The 19801-nt window shown below is 48.4% G+C and overlaps 1 protein-coding gene across 3 annotated transcripts; it reads right to left on the reverse strand.

The window, feature by feature from the left end:
• Positions 1–1066: 1066 nt before the first annotated feature.
• On the reverse strand, positions 1067–10314 carry ACKR1 (atypical chemokine receptor 1 (Duffy blood group)). 3 transcript variants are annotated; one of them, XM_087943158.1, is made up of 2 exons: positions 10188–10305; positions 1067–2440 (listed from the first exon to the last, which is right to left on the reverse strand). In XM_087943158.1, the coding sequence occupies exons 1-2, from the start codon at positions 10210–10212 to the stop codon at positions 1548–1550; spliced, it is 918 nt and encodes a 305-aa protein (XP_087799284.1). In that variant the 5' UTR covers positions 10213–10305; the 3' UTR covers positions 1067–1547. The 3 variants fall into 3 exon arrangements, with proteins under 3 accessions (XP_087799284.1, XP_026544666.1, XP_026544667.1); XM_026688881.2 differs by having other exon boundaries at positions 1068–2450; positions 10192–10314; XM_026688882.2 differs by having other exon boundaries at positions 1088–2447; positions 10192–10312.
• Positions 10315–19801: the final 9487 nt, after the last annotated feature.

A 19801-nucleotide genomic window follows, 5' to 3' on the forward strand; every position in this document is an offset into this window, starting at 1 on the left:
AAATTTTGAGTAGTTCGGAGAACCGGCCAATCCCACCTCTGACTGGCCCCGCCAACCCCATCTCTTCTCTGCCTCCCGAGTTCCAGCTGATCGGCTGGGTCTTTTTTGGTTGCCCTGCACAGGAGAACGGAGCTGGAAAGCAGGTTAGTGGGGTGGGGAGGGAAGGGAAGGGAAGGGAGATTTTGCAGTATATCCTTCCCCCGCCACGCCCACCAAGCCATGACTACAGAACCGGTAGTAAAAAAAATTGAATCCCACCACTGGAAAGAAGAGAGGAACAAAAAGGGATGGAAGAGAGGAATGAAAGGGGAAGAAAGAGGAAGGAAGGGGGAAGGAAGAGAGGAATGAGACGGGAAGGAAGAGAGGAACAAAAGGGGAAGGAAGAGAGGAACAAAAAGGGAAGGAAGAGAGGAAGGAAAGGGATGGAAGAGAGGAACGAAAGGGGAAGGAAGAGAGGAACAAAAAGGGAAGGAAGAGAGGAATGAGATGGGAAGGAAGAGAGGAACAAAAGGGGAAGAAAGAGAGGAACAAAAAGGGAAGGAAGAGAGGAAGGAAAGGGATGGAAGAGAGGAACGAAAGGGGAAGGAAGAGAGGAGGGAAAGGGATGGAAGAGGAACAAAAGGGGAAGGAAGAGAGGAAGGAAAGGGGAAGGAAGAGGAAGGAAAGGGATGGAAGAGGAACAAAAGGGGAAGGAAGAGAGGAAGGAAAGGGATGGAAGAGAGGAAGGAAAGGGATGGAAGAGCGGAAGGAAAGGGAAGGAAGAGAGGAAGGAAAGGGGATGGAAGAGAGGAAGGAAAGGGGATGGAAGAGAGGAAGGAAAGGGATGGAAGAGAGGAAAGAAAGGGATGGAAGAGAGGAAGGAAAGGGGAAGGAAGAGAAGAACAAAAGGGGAAGGAAGAGAGGAAGGAAAGGGATGGAAGAGAGGAAGGAAAGGGAAGGAAGAGAGGAAGGAAAGGGATGGAAGAGAGGAAGGAAAGGGATGGAAGAGCGGAAGGAAAGGGGAAGGAAGAGAGGAAGGAAAGGGATGGAAGAGAGGAAAGAAAGGGATGGAAGAGAGGAAGGAAAGGGGAAGGAAGAGAGGAACAAAAGGGGAAGAAAGAGAGGAACAAAAGGGGAAGGAAGAGAGGAAGGAAAGGGATGGAAGAGAGGAACAAAAGGGGAAGGAAGAGAAGAACAAAAGGGGAAGGAAGAGAGGAAGAAAGAGAGGAACAAAGGGAAGGAAGCAGAGGTGGGATTCAGCAGGTTCTGACTGGTTCTGGAGAACCGGTAGCGACAATTTTGAGCAGTTCGGAGAACCGGCCAATCCCACCTCTGACTGGCCCCGTCCCTATCTCTGGGTGGGGAGGGAATAAGGATTTTGCAGTAACCTTCCCCTGGAGTGGGGTGGGAATGGGGATTTGACAATATTCTTTCCCTGCCATGCCCACCAAACCAAGCAAAGCCACGCCCACCAAGCCCCACCCACCGAACCAGCAGTAATAATAAAATTTGAATGCCACCCCTGGTCGTAAGTTGAGAACTGCCTGTAGGAATTTTCTCTGAGCTCTTTAGGCCGTCTTTCGGCGATATAAGCCCAACCCCAAAATGAAAAAGGGGCTGAGGTAACAATGGAGCATCCCCCATCCTTCCGACAGGCCCAGAAAGGAGTCGAGATGTACCAGAAAATGGCAACTTTGGGAAAAAGTCGTTTCCTCCTGAAGCATGTCCAGAAAGACTGCGACCCCGTAGGGACCCCAAAAGAGATAAACAACCCAGCTGATGTTCCAACGGGGTTTTTCACATCCCCTGAGACACAGTGTGGCTAAGACCACGCTGAGTGGGAGAAGGGCCAGGATCACCAAACAGAAGGACACGTGGACCAGGGACCAGGCGTGGAGCTCGGTGAGACGATCTGGGACGCAAAGCCCATCGGTGCTGCTCACCAACACAGCTGGGACGGCGCAGAGGAAGCCCATCATCCACAGCAGGGTGGGCAGAAGCGGCCGGGGGAGACCCCAGGGGCTTTGGCAGGCGGTGCCAGCCGCCAGCAAACCCTGAGCGAAGAGGCTGCCGAATTTGAGTCCGTGGATCACCTGACAGAGACGGTCTTCAAAGGCCCACCTCCAGCTGATGGCCAGGGCGAAAAACGGCAACGTGGCGGTGTAGATGACCCCTCCGAGGGCGAGGAGGACAAGCTCCGCTTTGCCTGGCTGGCACCGATCCCAAAACCGAGGGCATTTGGTCAAGGCAATGCTGAGTGCCACGTTGCCAACAATTCCCAGGAGGCAGGTGATCCCTAGGAAAACCGGAATCCCACCGATAAAACGGGAGCAAAATGTGAACCGGCAGGGTTCCGCAAAGTTTTGATACTCGTCATCTTCCTCCCATGTTTCGTTCTGGGTGAAGTTGTCCATCAGCTGCCAGAAGTCAGGGTTGATTGTGAACAACACGGTGCTGTTGCCTAAATCCTGCTGGTGGGAGAGAGAAGATGGAGAGGTGTGAGGGGAGTGGAAAACACAAAAGGATGTAGGAAGAATTATACAGATTAACGGAAGGGACCTTGTAGCTCATCTAGTCCAACCCCCGCCCCATCCAAGCAGGAGACCCCTACACTGTTTCTGACAGATGGCAGTCCAGTCTCTTCTTGAAAGCCTCCAGGGATGAAGCTCCCACAACTTCTGAAGGCAACTTCTGCTCCGTTGGTTGATGGTTCTCCCTATCAGGAAATTCCTCCTTATTTCCAGGTTGAATCTCTCCTTGGCAGGGGTGGGTTCCAGATTTTTTAAACAACTGGTTCTGTGGGCATGGCCAGGTGGGCAAGGCCATGTGACTGGTTGGGCGTGGCATCTCCTTTTCTTTCTCTTGCAGCATCTCCCCCCGTGCTCCGCTTTTGGGCCTTCTGGGCAAAGCAGTAAGACAGCAAAGGGGATCGCGGCACAGCTGATCGTCGGAACAGCTGATCGTTGGGAGAAAAAAACAAGAAATACCTTAAGGAGCGACTGGGCAGGGGGAGAATGCAGTCAGTGATGTCATGCATGCGTGATAAGGATTGACTGGGAGGGAGGGGATGTGTGGGCGGAGAGGGCTGGGGCCAGCCAGAGTACAATTTGCCGGTTCTCTGAACTGTGCAGAATCATAGCAACCAGTTCTATAGAACCAGTCCGAACCAGTAGAACTCTACCCCTGCTCCTTAATCAGTTTCCATCCATTATTCCTTGTCTAGCCTTCGGGTGCTTTGGAGAATAGCTTGACCTCCTTCCTCCTCTCTGGGGCAGCCCTTCAAATACCGAAAGACTGCTATCCTGTCCCCCAAGTCTTCTTTTCTTTAGACTAGCCAGACCCCAAAACCTGCATCCGTTCTTCCTAGGGTTTGGTCTCCAGGCCTTTGATCATCTTCGTTGCTTTTCTCTGAACTTTTTCCAAAGTCTCAATGTCTTTTCTGTAGTTATGGGGACCAAAATCGGTTGCCGTATTCCAGGTGTGGCCTTCCTAGGATGACGATACAGCCGAGAACATCGGAAGGGCAACATGTGGAAGATGTCATTTCTCTTTGTACGAAAATCTGGTGTGGGGAAAAATATGGGGCCTAGGGGAGTTTTTGCAGATCTCAAGGTGGAAACGCTGCAGGAGGATTTGTGGGTGTTTGTGCTTAAGATTTCAAAGAGTGGAGGATCTATTTGGCTCAGAAAAGAGGGAAAAGAGTTACCGCCCCATCCAAGCAGGAGACCCCTACACTGTTTCTGACAGATGGCAGTCCAGTCTCTTCTTGAAAGCCTCCAGGATGAAGCTCCCACAACTTCTGAAGGCAACTTCTGCTCCGTTGGTTGATGGTTCTCCCTATCAGGAAATTCCTCCTTATTTCCAGGTTGAATCTCTCCTTGGCAGGGGTGGGTTTTAGATTTTTAAACAACTGGTTCTGTGGGCATGGCCAGGTGGGCAAGGCCATGTGACTGGTTGGGCGTGGCACACTCTCCCCCGTGCGTTTTTTGGCAAAGCAGTAAGACAGCAAAGGGGATCGCGGCACAGCTGATCGTCGGAACAGCTGATCGTTGGGAGAAAAAACAAGAAATACCTTAAGGAGCGACTGGGCGGGGGGAGAATGCAGTCAGTGATGTCATGCATGCGTGATAAGGATTGACTGGGAGGGGAGGGGATGTGTGGGCGGAGAGGGCTGGGGCCAGCCAGGAGTACAGTTTGCCGGTTCTCTGAACTGTGCAGAATCATAGCAACCAGTTCTATAGAACCAGTCCGAACCAGTAGAACTCTACCCCTGCTCCTTAATCAGTTTCCATCCATTATTCCTTGTCTAGCCTTCGGGTGCTTTGGAGAATAGCTTGACCTCCTTCCTCCTCTCTGTGGCAGCCCTTCAAATACCGAAAGACTGCTATCCTGTCCCCCCCAAGTCTTCTTTTCTTTAGACTAGCCAGACCCCAAAACCTGCATCCGTTCTTCCTAGGGTTTGGTCTCCAGGCCTTTGATCATCTTCGTTGCTTTTCTCTGAACTTTTTCCAAAGTCTCAATGTCTTTTCTGTAGTTATGGGGACCAAAATCGGTTGCCGTATTCCAGGTGTGGCCTTCCTAGGATGACGATACAGCCGAGAACATCGGAAGGGCAACATGTGGAAGATGTCATTTCTCTTTGTACGAAAATCTGGTGTGGGGAAAAATATGGGGCCTAGGGGAGTTTTTGCAGATCTCAAGGTGGAAACACTGCAGGAGGATTTGTGGGTGTTTGTGCTTAAGATTTCAAAGAGTGGAGGATCTATTTGGCTCAGAAAAGAGGGAAAAAGAGTTACTGAAGGGCACACTTGCTTGGCATGTGAATTTGTTTCCCTCCCAGACGTTTCCTTTGATAACTTTATGCCTCCCTTGCTAGGCTGCTGCTCGGAATTAATGGAAATTTATCTCTCACCGTAGCCTTTCCTTAAACACATTTATTATCGGGGAGTGATGTTGATGGCTTGGCAAGCAGCACGGGGAGAAACCAGCTTCTGGGAGGCTGAGAGAGAGAGCTGCCTCAAAGGGGACGTTGAGAGCGAAATGTTGGAAGGAGAAGGAGGAGGAAGAAGAGGAAGGGGAACAGGAATAGGAAAAGAAGGAAGAGAGGGAGAAGGAGGAGGAGAAGAAGAAGAGATAATGATGATGGAAATGGAGGAGGAGGAAAAGGAGGAGATGAAGAGGAAGGAGGAAAAAGAGGAAGAGAAGGAGAAGGAAGAGGAGAAGGAGAAGAGAAGGAAGAGAAGGAGAAAGAGGAAGAGAAGGAGAAGAAGGAGAAGGAGAAGGCAGATGAGAAGGAGAAAGAGGAGGAAAAGGAAGAGGAGAAGGAGAAGAGAAGGAAGAGAAGGAGGAAAAGGAGAAGGAGGAAGAGGAAGAGAAGGAGAAGGAAGAGGGAGAAGAGAAGGAAGAGGAGAAAGAGGAGAAAGGAGGAAAAGGAGAAGAAGGAGAAGGAGAAGGAAGAGGAGAAGGAGAAAGAGGAGGAAAAGGAGAGAGACATGATGATGATGATGGAAATAGAGGAGAAAGAGAAGGAGAAGGAGAAAGAGAAGAAGGAGAAAGAGGAGAAGGAGAAGAGGTTGATGAGGAGAAGAAAAAGGGAGGAGCAGAAGAAGAAAGAAGGAGAAGGAGAAGAAAGAAGAGGGAGAAGACTTTTAGTGTGATGGGGCAATAAGAATTTGTCTTTTTCATTAGGGACGATGTTTCCATCGGCCAGCCGAAGTGTGAGTGGCAAAAGGGTGTCGCTTTTGGTGTGCATGTTGTGTGTCTGTGTGCGTGAGATATCCCTTCTCAGAGCAAAACCTTGCTCAGAGCGTGAGAGTGGTGAATTTTTATACGTTTAATAATTCTTCCCTGTGGCCGTCGCTTCGTCCTGCATGGAAGGAGAATGAGGCCATTTTTCATTCTCTTCCTTTAGGTGACGATAAGATCGCAGGCTTGAATTAGAAAAAGACGTTGCGCGAAGGACAGTCAATTTATCCACCGTGGTGGTTTAACAAAGCAGAGATCCCAACTTCTTCTAAAAACCCTTCCTTCCTTCCTTCCTGCCTCCTAACTTCCTCCCACCCTCCCTTTGTCCCCTCCCTCCCTCCCTCCCTCCTTCCCTTTCTTCTTCCCTCCCTCCTTCCTTTCCTTCCTCCTTCCCTCCCTCCCAACTTCCTCTCTTCCTTCCTCCTTCTCTACTTCCTTCTTCTCTCCCTCGCAACTTCCTCCCGCCTCCCTCTCCTTCCCTCCCTCTCTTCTTTCCTTCCTTCCTTCCTTCCTCCCTCCTCCCAACTTTCTCCCTTCCTCCCTTTCTTCTTCTTCCCTCCCTCCCTCCTTTCCTTCTTTTCTCCCATCTTCCTTTCCCCTCCTTCCGTTTCTTCTTCCCTCCCTCTTCCCTTCCCTTCCTCCCTCCCTCCCTCCCAACTTCCTTCCTTCTCTCCTTCCCTCCCTCCAATCCATCTTCCTTCCTACTCTCCTTCCTCCCTCCTTCCCTTCCTTCCTCCCTCCCAACTTCCTTCCTTCTCTTCTTCCTTCCTTCCCTCCTTCCCTCCCTCCCAACTTCCTCCCCTCCCCTCTTCCCTCCCTCTCTTCTTTCCTTCCTTCCTCCTCCCCACTTCCTCCCTTCCTCCCACTTTCTTCTTCTTCCCTCCTTTCCTTCCTTCCTTCCTTCCTTCCTTCCTTCCTTCTAACGTCCTCCCTCCTTCCCTTTCTTCTTCCCTCCTCCTTCCTTTCCTTCCTCCTTCCCTCCCTCCCAACTTCCTCTCTTCCTTCCTCCCTCTCTACTTCCTTCTTCTCTCCCTCCCTCACAACTTCCCCTCCCCTCTTCCCTCCTCTCTTCTTTCCTTCCTTCCTCCTCCCAACTTCCTCCCTTCCTCCCCACTTTCTTCTTCTTCCGCCCTCCTTTCCTTCCTTCCTTCCTTCCTTCCTTCCTTCCTTCCTTCCTTCCTTCCTTCCTTCCTTCCTTCCTTCCTTCTAACTTCCTTCTAACTTCCTCCCTCCCCCTCTTCCCTCCCTCTCTTCTTTCCTTCCTTCCACCTCCCAACTTCCTCCCTTCCTCCCCACTTTCTTCTTCTTCCCGCCCTCCTTTCCTTCCTTCCTTCCTTCCTTCCTTCCTTCCTTCTAACTTCCTCCCCTCCCCCCTTCCCTCCCTCTCTTCTTTCCTTCCTTCCTCCTCCCAACTTCCTCCCTTCCTCCCCACTTTCTCTTCTTCTTCCCACCCTCCTTTCCTTCCTTCCTTCCTTCCTTCCTTCCTTCCTTCCTTCCTTCCTTCCTTCCTTCCTTCTAACTTCCTCTCCCCTTCTTCCCTCCTCTCTTCTTTCCTTCCTTCCTCCCTCCTCCCAACTTCCTCCCTTCCTCCCCACTTTCTTCTTCTTCCCTCCCGCTTTCCTCCCCTCCCAACTTCTTCTTCCCTCCCATCTTCTCCCCTCCCTCCCTCCTTACTCCTTTGCAAATATATTTCCACCCCATCTTTTAATTTAAAAAGATCTCAAGCTGCTTTCCCAAGGAGGAACATCATTAAAACACAATAAAATTGCTAAATTGCAAACCTAATAAAAACAGTAAGATATAGAATCGCAGCATAAAATAATAAACAGCTTTACAATAACGTTTCCAGAAGCGGGGCGCAGAACATCATTAAGATGAAGCCGTTCTGGGCCAGACCCGAGTCCCGCTTAGCTCAGCGTCTCCCTTGCACGCCAGTCGGCCTGGATGCCAAAACTGGCAGCTTCTCTGGACGTTTCCTCTCCTAGCCAATGACACGCTGAGGTAAACTGCTCCTGGACGTGGAGGTTCTACCAAGATAAGGAAGCCAAAATCTAGGGCTAGAGCCTCGTTTTCTGACTTTCCACCTGGCCAATGGTTACAACTACTGGAATCTGCCTCTCTTGCCTGGGATCGGTGGTGGTGGTGGAAACCAGGCTGTTTTGCACGGGAGTTTTGCACCCGGATCCGCCTGCCCTGGAATCGCCTCTCCTAACGCTTTTGCAAAACTCAAGCCCGCCCTTGATCAGGCACCTCCCGAGTTTTATCCAAACTGAAATAAAAATCGGTCCTCCTTTCTGACGTGGGCTCCCCTGGCACATTCATTTGTGCAAATGAAGGAACGTTTGCAGGCGGTTCTCAAGTTACGACGGATTGCTTATAGTGACTGTTTGAAGTTCCAACAGACTTATCGGGGGGTGGGTGGGTGGCGGGTTTCCTTACAACCGAGCCACGTTTGCATCGTTCCGCCAGTCACGTGGCTGTGTTTTACAACGTTTTTGGCTCAAAACCACAACGCCGACTTCTGAATTTGGGTAAAACTCATCTCACTTGATTCACTGAACGACCGCAGGGTTTGCTTAACGCGTGAGGATTCACAGGGGCCAAAACCAGGGCATGAAATCAGGTCGGTCCTAGAACCGACTCGCTTTATGACCGTAATGAGTTATCACCGTGGCAGGCAGGCTCTCTATGATGGTCATAACTCAAGGGCTACCTGGATGAGAACTAAGGGGTTTTGCTTTGTTTAATGACATCGTATCATTTTGTCTATTGATATTTTAGGCTTTTATTAGATCGATTGTCTGGGAGTTTTTGTGTGTATATCAATAATGTTATTTCTGGGAGATTTTTTTTTTGGGGGGGGAAAAGGCTTTTCTTTCTTTCAGCTCATCACGTATAACATTTCCATTTAAATTCTGATTTGGAAGGTCTAAAAATTCCGAAAGTCTGCTACAATTAAGGGAAAATATACCTGTCTTGTATCGAGTTTCATAATTCTTTCATTTTTATTGTCTGCCTGGGAAGGTCGGGGGCTCCAGAGAAAGAAATTTGCTTTCGTGATTATTTTGTAAAGCTGATTTCTACTCCAGAAAGGTTAATGTCAAATTTGAAAGAAGAGATCCAAACATAAATGGATTTACTGGATGGTTTGAGGCTAACTGTGGAATTTGACTTTTGAAAAGGTTTAGAATTCATTTTTCTTTTTTGTCTCAGCAAAAAAAAAAAGCACCCACATATGGAGTGGGGGGCATGAGAGGGAGAGAGGGAGGGAGAGAGAGAGAGAGGAAGAGAGAAAGGAACGAGAGAGAAAGAGAGAGGGAGAGAGAGGGAAGAGGAAGGAGAAAGAGTGGGGAAGGAGAGAGAGAGGCAGAGAGAGAGAGGGAAGGAGAGAGAGGGAAGGAGGAGAGAGAGAAGGGAGAGGGAGGAGAGGGAAGGAGAGAGAGAGAGAGAGAATGAGAGAGGAAGAGAGGAGAGGGAGGAGAGAGAGAAAGGGAGAGGGAGAGGGAGGGGGAGGGAAGGAGAGAGACAGAGAGAGGAAAGGGGAGAGGGGGAAGGAAAGAGAGAGAGGCAGAGAGAGGGAAGTGGAGAGAGAGAGGGAAGGAGAGAGAGAGGCAGTGAGAGGGAAGGAGAGAGGGAGGAAGGAGAGAGGGAGAGGAAGAAGAGAGAAAGGGAGAGGGAGAAAGGGGGAGGGAAGGAGAGGGAGAGAGGGAAGGAGAGAGACAGAGAGAGGAAAGGGGAGAGGGGGAAGGAAAGAGAGAGAGGCAGAGAGAGGGAAGGAGAAAGAGAGAGAAAGGGAGAGAAAGGGGGGACGGAGGAGAGATCTCCTGTCTTTCATTTTTACTGACAACTACCCTGTGAGGTGGGTTGGGGAGAGAAGACGGGGAGAGAAAGGAAGAGAGATAGAAGGAGAGACAGAAGGAGGGAGGGAAAGAAAAAGTGCAAGAGAGGGAGAGAGAGACAGAGAAGGAAAGAGGGAAAGAGGGAGAGAAAGGGTGAGAGAGAGAGAAAATACAAGTAGCTAAAAGCACCGGTGGATTTCCCATGGCCAAAAGGCAGGAATCGAACCCAGGTCTCCAGGCTCCAGGTCTTTCACCACCACAGTTAGTTTTCGACTAGTCACAACTACAATCGGGAGCAGAACTTCTGTTCCTAGGTAGTCGCTGCACCTTAATTTTACCACCTCTTTGGAAATCACGTGGGTTGTTCAGTGAATCCCACGGTCATTAAGCGAATCTGGCTCCTTCACCCTTGACTCTGCTGGTTGGAAGACCCCTGGAAAGGGGTCCAACGGGGATCAGGTCTGGGGTACCGCAACCCCTTGTAAATACATCAAGGTTGCCAGGCACATGAATTGTGGGAACGCTGAGCCAGTCGTAACCATCTTCACCGTTATATTCATACCCTCTCCTCTTCCTCCTGGCCCCTTTCCCCCCATAAAAGATCTCCAAAAACCTCGGAAAGACTCACCGTGTGAATGCAGTTACCCATGATGTCTACACCAAGGCCGGGGGGGGGCTTCTCCTGAAGTCAGAAATGATGCAGAAGGAGAAGCGTTGGAAGGGACTCCAGAGGTCTCCTCCTGTGACCTGGTAGCTTTGGAGGGAGGCATCTGGTCATGATAGATAAGATTGGGGAGGGGGCAGGAAGGAAGGAAGTGGGGGAGGAAGATAAGCAAGGTGGGTGTGTTCTTGGACAAGAAGCACCCAGTGGACTCCACCTTCTGAGTGAGAAATGGAAGGTGAGGAGAGAGAGAGAGAGAGAGACACGGGCGTTTGGCAGGAACATGAGGAAATATCTCCAGGACGTTTGAGGAGACGTGCTCAAAAAACCCCTGGTTTCGACCTTCTTCCTGTCTTGGTGGTAGCCCTCCCCAAAGCAGGCCAAAAGCAACGAAGCAGAGGTTCCTCAGGAGGGACCCAGGTGTGTGTGTGGGGGGGTGCAATGAACCGACAACCTGCCTTGGGGTGGGGGTGTCTTGAAGGCTGACCCATTTCTTGAGGAGGGTTTGGGGCAGTGTGAGGTATTCCTCCCGGTGAATATGGTGGAGGGGCCGAGCGTTGTGTAGTGAAGGCAAAGGAAAGAGGGTGGGATGGACAGAGGATGGGAGGAGACTTATCTACGGGGTTTCCTCAACCTCGGCAACTTTAAGAGGGGTGGGCTTCCACCCCCAGTTGGATGTTTTTAAGAGGGTGAGACTTCACTCCCAGAATCCCCAGTTGGATGTTTTAAGATGGGTGGACTTCCACTCCCAGAATCCCCAGTTGGATGTTTTAAGATGGGTGGACTTCCACTCCCAGAATCCCCCAGTTGGATGTTTTAAGAGGGGTGGACTTCAACTCCCAGAATCCCCTAGTTGGATATTTTAAGATGGGTGGACTTCAAGTCCCAGAATCCCCCAGTTGGATGTTTTAAGATGGGTGGACTTCAACTCCCAGAATCCCCCAGTTAGCATGCTTTAAGATGGGTGGCTTGGTTGGCGTGGCTTGGCTTGGTGGGCATGGCAGGGGAAGGATATACTGCAAAATTCCCCTTCCCTCCCCACCCCACTAACCTGCTTTCCAGCTCCGTTCTCCTGTGCAGGGCAACCAAAGAAGACCCAGCCAATCAGCTGTGGGTGTGGCTTGGTGGGTGTGGTGTTCTGTGGGCGTGGCTTGGCTTAGTGGATGTGGCAGGGGAAGGATATACTGCGAAATCCCCCTTCCCTCCCCACCCCACTAACCTAATTTCCAGCTCTGTTCTCCTGTGCAGGGCAACCAAAGAAGACCCAGCCAATCATCTGGGACTCGACGGGAGGCAGAGAATAGGTGGGGTTGGTGGGGCCAGTCAGAGGTGAGATTTGCTGGTTCTCTAAACTACTTAACATTTTGGCTACCAGTTCTTGAGAACCGGTGCAAACCGGCTGAATACCCCACTCTGCCAGGGAGGTTTCTATTCCAGCGGCGGCATAAGAGCCTCTCTGAAAAACACTTAGAAACTGTCGGTGTCTCTAGCCGGAGTGATTGATTCCTGTAAATCTTTGAGAGAGGTTTTGGGGAGAAACATGTCAGCATTAGAGAGCAGAATGAATTTGATCCGAACGTTTATTGCATGTTCCTTGCTTATATTACCACGATGAGGTTTTATTGCTTTTATTCTTATCGGTATGGTAATTTTTATCGTATCCTCTGACACAGCTTTCTTTCTTTTCTCCACCCCACCTTTCATTGTACTGGCAGTGGGCTGCTTCTCCAGCATTTTTTTTCACCATCGGGGCGTTTTCAGGGAGTCCTCGACTTACGACTGTAATTGAGCCGAGTTCTTCAGTCATGTCAGACCGTCCTGTGTCCGGATCTGATTTTACAACCTTGTTGGAGGGTGGTTGTGGAGTGAACTCCTTCCGATAAGGGTCTCTCTCTTGTTTTGGAAATGAGAAGGAAATGCCAGGAGTGGTGCGTTGGTCAAGAGGTGAAGCTCTGGTCTCATATTCAGGAGGCTGTGAGTTCGATCCTAGGCAGAGGCGGATATTTCTTTCTCGCTGGGCACATTGGGAATATTATCTGTTGAACAAAACTCCGTACTGGTGAAAGGAAGGGCATCCGGCCAGTAAAACGCTCTGCAAGGGATTATGGGGATCGGAAGAAGAAGGAGGAGGAGGAGGAGGAGGAGGAGGAGAAGAAGAAGAAGAAGAAGAAGAAGTGGTAGTAGTAAAAATGCCAGAAACCAGAAAAAAACATATCATAAATCACATTCATATGATCATAGAAGGCTGCAAAGAAGTGTAAATGCAGGGTAGTTGCTGAGTAGCTAAAAAAACTACAGGGGGATCTGGCTGTCAGAACTTCAAATCCAGGTTGTAAGCATCTTTTTTGGGGGGTCTGTCGTAATTTCGAACAGTCACTAAGCAATTCGTCGTAAATTGTGGACTACCTGTATCTATTTATTTGAAAACCTTACTTTTCCCGTGGCAAACTATCTCAAGAGCTGGAATATACTACACTCTTTTGTTCTTCCCCCATGCTGTTTGGGGGATTCTGGGAGTTGAGGTCCACCCACTTTAAACCATGCTGGCTGGGGAATTCTGGGAGTTGAAGTCCACCCATCTTAAAATGGAAAAAGACTGCAGTAGAACGGAACAACCCCAAACACCGTCATTATCCTCCCGTCAGCCAGGACACAAAGGCGCAAGATTGTAATCTCAATCTTTAATTTAATTTGCACAGTGCCTGCCTTAATATTAATAATATTAATAACATCGTCGCCTTGATATTAGACACTTCATCCCAGCGCATATAAACAACTGTTTTGCAAAGCTTATTTTCACGGTCACCTGCTAGTATTAAAAAAAAAATGTGGACGATCTGTCTTTTTAGGGGGGGAAGAAAACCTCCCACTATAACACCTACAACATCTCCAATTGCGCGGTCACAAACACAACGGCTTTTATTGCCAGTTCCTCGCAGGTGACGCCTCCAGAAGGCCCCGTTTTATCCCCGCCAGCGAATTCCTGCACCGTTTTAGTAATTACTCAGGATCTGAATAATTCAGCAATAATTTTGTATAACAAACGAAGTTTCGCATTCTTTAATTACAGCAGTGAAGTGCCGGAGAGTGGGCTTGCGCTGATGCTAAATTATTCATCACTTATCCTCTCCATGAGCAACTATTAAGACAGATTACTCGGGGGACAAACCAACCTGGTTTTTTTTTGGGGGGGATGTGCTAAATTATTGATTTTTCCCCACCGATTTATCTCTTCTTAAGACATCACAACAATGTCTCGGGGTCTCTTTTGCCTTCTGTCCAAAAGGAACATCTCCTAATATCTTGCCAGCAAACGTGAATAACCCCTTTCTCTTTAAAGTTGAAATCAAAGGAAAATTAGCCCAACTTCCCATACCTTTCAAAGTTTAATCAGGAAATGCTTAATGCTTTTTCACGAATATATAAATACAGGTAGTCCTCGACTTACAACTGTTCGCTTAATGACTGTTTGAAGTTCATTGTCACCCTTGACCCTGGTTTCCCCACCCCACCCCCTGGGTGTATCGTAATTCATATTCTCCAATGGGACACCTCCATAGCCAAGAGTCGTCCATCATGTTCTCCAGTTAGAATTTTGCGTGGAAAAAAAAAATTGGTCACCTAGTTACTATCTTTGAAAAACTATTTATGGAATGCACTTTCAATTTTCAAGCTGCCATACTGCTCTCCTCCCCCTCCCCCTTTATGTTGGCGACTCTAAAAAGGCCGTAGAGATATTTTATGAGTTGACACAGTGATTCACTTAACAATTTGGCAAGAAAGCTCCTAAAATGGGACAAAACTCACTTAACGTGGTTTTCACTTAGCAACATAAATTTTGGGCTCCATTGTGGTCAGATAACAAGGACTGCCTGTACATAATTTCTTTTTTCTTTCCTCTGGCCTGCTAGATGATCATGTGATGATGATAAACATCTGGATAGTGGATGTGGCAGTGCCTGGAGACAGCAGAACAGAAGAGAAAGTACTTGGAGACAATAACAAAATACGAAGACCTGCAAATAGAAATAGAATGACTATGGCAAAGGGAAGCCAGGGTAGCACCAATAGTCATAGGAGCCTTGGGCGCAGTCCCGAAAGAACTGGAGCACCACTTGAACACCATCATTGGCATTGACACATTTGCCGTCGGTCAATTGCGGAAGGCAGCTTGACTTGGAACAGCTTCAATCCTGCGGCAAGATCTGTAACACCCTCAAACGTCCAGATTTGCCTATCCCAGGACTCGATAGATAGACAAAAATGCCAAACCCAGTCTGAACAGCTGGCTGACCGTGCGATGAAATAACAACAACAACAACAATAACAACCTGTATCAACCATCAGTGCCAGTCAATGATATTTATGATACATTTGATCAGTTGACTGACTTTCATGTTTAATGAATAAAATAATAACAACAAACAACAACAAACAAAAACAAAACAAACAACAAACAAGAAGAGGAAGAGGAAGAAGGAGAAGGAGAAGGAGAAGAAGAAGAAGAGGAGGAGGAGGAGGAGGAGGAGGAGGAGGAGGAGGAGGAGGAGGAGGAGGAGGAGGAGGGGAGGAGGAGAAGGAGAAGAAAAAGAAGAAGAGGAGGAGGAGGAGGATGGGAGGAGGAGGAGGAAGAGGAGGAGGAGGAGGAGAAGAAAAGAAGAAGAAGAAGAAGAAGAAGAAGAAGAAGAAGAAGAAGAAGAAGAAGAAGAAGAAGAAGAAGAAGAAGAAGAAGAAGGAGGAGGAGGAGGAGGAGGAGGAGGAGGAGGAGGAGGAGGAGGAGGAGGAGGAGGAGGAGGAGGAGGAGGAGGAGGAGAAGGAGAAGGAGAAGAAGGAGAAGAAGAGGAGGAGGAGGAGGAGGAGGAGGAGGAGGAGGAGGAGGAGAAGAAGAAGAAGAAGAAGAAGAAGAAGAAGAAGAAGAAAAGAAGAAGAAGAAGAAGAAGAAGAAGAAGAAGAAGAAGAAGAAGAAGAAGAAGAAGTTGTCATAGATGTTGAAAGGACTGTGCTACCATGCCAATCCCCTAAGACTCATGTTCCTCCACACCCCAGAAAACCGTTTCCTTTTCTCTTCCAAAACAGTAAAAACGATAAATAGCTTTAACTGCTATTTATCGGCCTCCCCTCCCTGGCCACCAGGTGGCACTGTGGAGCTATCAATCCCAGCCAGACCCTCCCTCCATGGATGGAGCTGGAAAATTTGGGGGGTGGGGTGAGGTGTGTGTGGGGTGGAGGTTAAAAAAAAAAGGTAATCTGGGTTTCTCTGATAATAAAAGATTGGGGGAGGGGCGTGGGGGAAGAAAAGAAAAAAAATGCACTTCTCTCTTGATTGACATCCCCCACCTGCCTGTCATCGGCCTTCTCTGTTTCAAGGGGAGGGGGCTGAAGCATTGCACGCCTGCCCCACGGCGCCTTTTCAGAAGGGCCTGGAGGTTTTCCCCCTCTGTCCCTGGGAAGGGAGGGCCTCCGTGGGAAATGGCACAGAGGCGGGGTCTTTTTTGCACCCCCCCTCCAGCCCTCCAGGGTAGCAAAGGAAGAGAGCCAAGCTTTAGAGGTAGCCAGTAGAGATTCGTCCCAAAAGGGGACTCTGCAACCGTCATAAATACAAGTCAGCGGCTAAGGGTCTGGATTTTTGATCTCATGACACTGGGGATAACTGCAACCGTCGTTAAGTGTGAAAAGTAAGCCCCCCCTTTTTTTCCAGTGCCGTTGTAACTTCGAACGGTCGCAAAACGAAGCGTTGTAAGCCGAGCGCTTATCCGTACGGAACCGGGTAGGATTCTGCCACGTCGTTTAGGTACACACTGACATTCTCCCTCCTCTTTTTTTTTGCAAGTGGGAATAAAAGTTATTGCGTCCTTTCCCCGAACGATCTGCCGGTATTATTCCTGAGTTCCAATTCCCCTTCTTGTTTTATTATGGTGGATGACAGATGGAGTCCCTGCAGGTCATGGAAACGGTAAGCGGTTTTTGAGCATAGTAACTGATGAGTAACTTCACACGGCGTCTAGGAAGAAGCGAGGAGAGGTCATCCATCTTGCAGGTAAGGGAAAATTTCCGCTGGGGAAGAGAGACTGTTTACGAGTTTACTTTATTACGATGATTATTTTTAACAAGAGGACAAGTGGGGGTTCCCCCTCCCCTCACCATGGGGGAGATGAAATTCACCGCCGAGGAGGCTGTGGGCAAGGTGCAACCATGGAGTTGAGTGTCCAGAGCGCCTCTCCCTCCCCTTGCCAGATAGGAAGCCGGGAAGAAGGTGTGAATCAAGCGAGGTATTTTGGGGAGTGTTGGATTTGGGGTCTTTTGTGGGGGTAGAGGGTGGGTGGTCCAGAGGAAGGCAAGGGGGCATGTAGGTAAATTGATTAGAAAAAGGGAGAGAATAGAAATTAGAAATTAGAATAGAATAGAAATTAGAATAGAATAGAATAGAAATTAGAATAGAATAGAAATTAGAATAGAATAGAAATTAGAATAGAATAGAAATTAGAATAGAATAGAAATTAGAATAGAATAGAAATAGAATAGAATAGAATAGAAATTGCAATAGAATAGAATAGAAATTAGAATAGAATAGAAATTAGAATAGAATAAAATAGAAATTAGAATAGAATAGAAATTAGAATAGAATAGAATAGAAATTGCAATATAATAGAATAGAAATTAGAATAGAATATAAATTAGAATAGAATAGAAATTAGAATAGAATAGAAATAGAAATAGAAATTAGAATAGAACAGAATAGAAATTAAAATAGAATAGAAATTAGAATAGAATAGAAATTAGAATAGAATAGAATAAAAATTAGAATGGTTATCCAATATCTTTTTAAAAACTTCCAGTGTTGGAGCATTCACAACTTCTGGAGGTTGTTCCACTGATTAATTGTTCTCACTGTCAGGAAATTCCTCCTTAGTTCTAAGTTGATTCTCTCCTTGGTTCAGAGGTGGGATTCTACCAGTTCGGACCAGTTCTATAGAACCGGTTGTTATGATTTTGTGCAGTTTGGAGAACCGGCAAATCGTGCCCCTCTCTGCCCAGTCAGTCCTTATCGCGCATGCGCGACATCGCTGGCTGCATTCTCCCCGCCCAGTCACTCCGTCAGGGATTTTCCTCCCGTCAGGAGATCAGCTGTTCCGATAATCAGGTGGGCTGGGGTCCCCCTTGTCGTCTCACTGCTTCGCCCAGGAGGCTTCCCTGAGGCCCAGGAGGCAAAAAGGGGAGCGGAGCTGGGGTGTGGTGGGGTGGCGGGGTCTTTGGTCCCCCCTCACTCCATTTTTTGCCTTCCTGGGCCCCACGGAAGCTTCCTGGAAGCAGAAACACCCCCCAGGAGGTTTCCCTGAAGCCTGAGGGGGAGATGCAAAGAAGAAGAAGAAGGAAATTGACAGGGGGAAGGAAGAAGATGCAAAGAAGAAGAGGAGGAGGAGGAGGAGGAGGAGGAGGAGGAGGAGGAGAGAAGAAGAAGAAGAAGAAGAAGAAGAAGAAGAAGAAGAAGAAGAAGAAGAAGAAGAAGAAGAAGAAGAAGGAGAAGGAAGAAGAAGGAGAAGAAGAAGAAGAAGAAGAAGAAGAAGAAGAAGGAGAAGAAGAAGAAGAAGAGGGAGGAGGAAGAAGAAGAAGAAGAAGAAGAAGAAGAAGAAGAAGAAGAAGAAGAAGAAGAAGAAGAAGAGAAGAAGAAGAAGAAGGCACGCCCACCCAGTCACATATCCACGTCCACCAAGCCATGCCCACAGAACTGGTTGTTACAACAATTGAATCTAACCCCTGCCTTGGTTACCCATGGCTTCTTGTCCTGCCCTCAGGTGCTTTGGATAATAGCTTGACTCCCTCTTCTTTGGGGCAGCCCCTGAGATATTAGAAGACTGCTATCATGTCTCCCCTGGTCCTTCTTTTCATTAAACTAGACAAAACCCAGTTCCTGCAACCGTTCTTCATATATTTTATCCTCCAGCCCCCTAATCCTCTTAGCTGTTCTTCTCTGCACTCTTTTCTAGAGTCTCAAGGTCTTTCTTACATCGTGGCGACCAAAACTGAATGCCGTGTTCCAAGTGTGGCCTTACCAAGGCCTTATAAAGTGGTATTAACACTTCACGTGATCTTGATTCTATCCCTCTGTTTATGCAGCCTAGAACTGTGTTGGCTTTTCTGGCAGCTGTTGCACACGGCTGGCTCGTATTTAAATGGTTGTCCACTAGGACTCCGAGATCCCTCTCACAGTTACTACCATTGAGCAAGGTACCACATATTCCAGGGGTCGCCAACCTTTCGGACCTCAGGGACCACCAAACTCACAATTTTAAATCCCGCAGACTACTAATTTGAATTTTGACTGACGGGTGGCTTGCTGACGTCGGTGGGAAAGTCGGTCCCATATTCCAGAGCTGCAGGAGTCACCTTTGGGTCACCCCGGAGCAGCCGCTCCTCCACCCGCCTGCCATGGACTGGAGGAGCTGCTCTGGGATGACCAAAGGGCCAGCTTTATGACTATTGCAGCTCTGGAATATGGGACCGACTTTCCCACCGACGCCAGCAAGCCACCCCGGAGCAGATTTCCCTCCCCTGCCGTTGGTCTTACCTTATATATATTTATATTATTTATATGTATTTGATTTGTCAATCACTTACAAGATAACAGGTATAAGTATAAACATAGTTATGAATATATGAAATGGATATACAGTATATAAGAAAAAGAAACAATTATTGGACAGGGACGGTAGGCATGTTGGTGCGCTTATGCACGCCCTCTATAGACCTCTTAGGAAAGGGGTGAGGTCCATAGTAGACAGTCTAAGGTTAAAGTTTTTGGGGTTTGGGGAAGAAACCACAGAGTCAGGTAGAGTATTCCAGACATTGACCACTCTGTGGCTGAAGTCGTATTTCCTGCAATCAAGTTTGGTGCGGTTAACCTTGAGTTTGTATCTATTGTGTGCTCTTGTGTTGTTATGGTTGAAGCTGAATTATTCATTGACAGGACATTGCAATGTATGATTTTATATACTATACTTTGATCAGACTGAAGGTGGTGTAGTTCTAGATTTTCTAGGTCTAGAGTTTCAAGTCTGGGGGCCTAAGGTCGTCTGCAACCTTTCGGTTCCAGCTCGTGTGGAAGGTTTGCGCTTGGCCGAAGGGTGGGTGCCAGCGGGTGGGCGGGCCATGTGGGTGGTGCAGCCTTGTGTTCCCGCACAGCCTGGATTAATTGCTTTGGGGGGGAGTGCTTTGTGTGTGTGGGGGAGACACATTTCTCTGCGGACCACCCAAATTTTCTTGCGGACCACCAGTGACCACTGGTTGGTGACCCCTGACATAATACTGTACCTGCGCATTTGATTTTCCTTGCCTAAATGTAGAACCTCACTTTAGTAAGATTGGCTCCCCCTGTCCCCTTTCTCCAGCCATGTGTGTACCCCGCCATACCCCCTGGGCAGGAAAAGGGGGGATTTGGGGGGGGGTTCAGTGGGGGGTTGCATGTACAGCAGGCCCTGTTTGCTAATCCCCGCGTGGGTTTGCAAGCGCTCTGCTGTCTCAAGCATGCTAACGGCCTCGGCAGCTGCTGTTTGGGTAAAAGTTAATTAAAAAAACCATC

Source organism: Notechis scutatus, chromosome 14, assembly GCF_049901735.1.
Source record: "Notechis scutatus isolate UNSWTSFEM ecotype Mainland chromosome 14, rNotScu1.2, whole genome shotgun sequence".
NCBI classification, from domain to species: domain Eukaryota; kingdom Metazoa; phylum Chordata; class Lepidosauria; order Squamata; family Elapidae; genus Notechis; species Notechis scutatus.

Coding starts and splice junctions, on each gene's coding strand:
- ACKR1 (XM_026688881.2), bottom strand. CDS start 10,212: ATGGGTAACTGCATTCACACG. Junction 2,451..10,191: donor TGGGTAACTGCATTCACACG/GTGAGTCTTTCC, acceptor CTCTCCCACCAG/CAGGATTTAGGCAACAGCAC.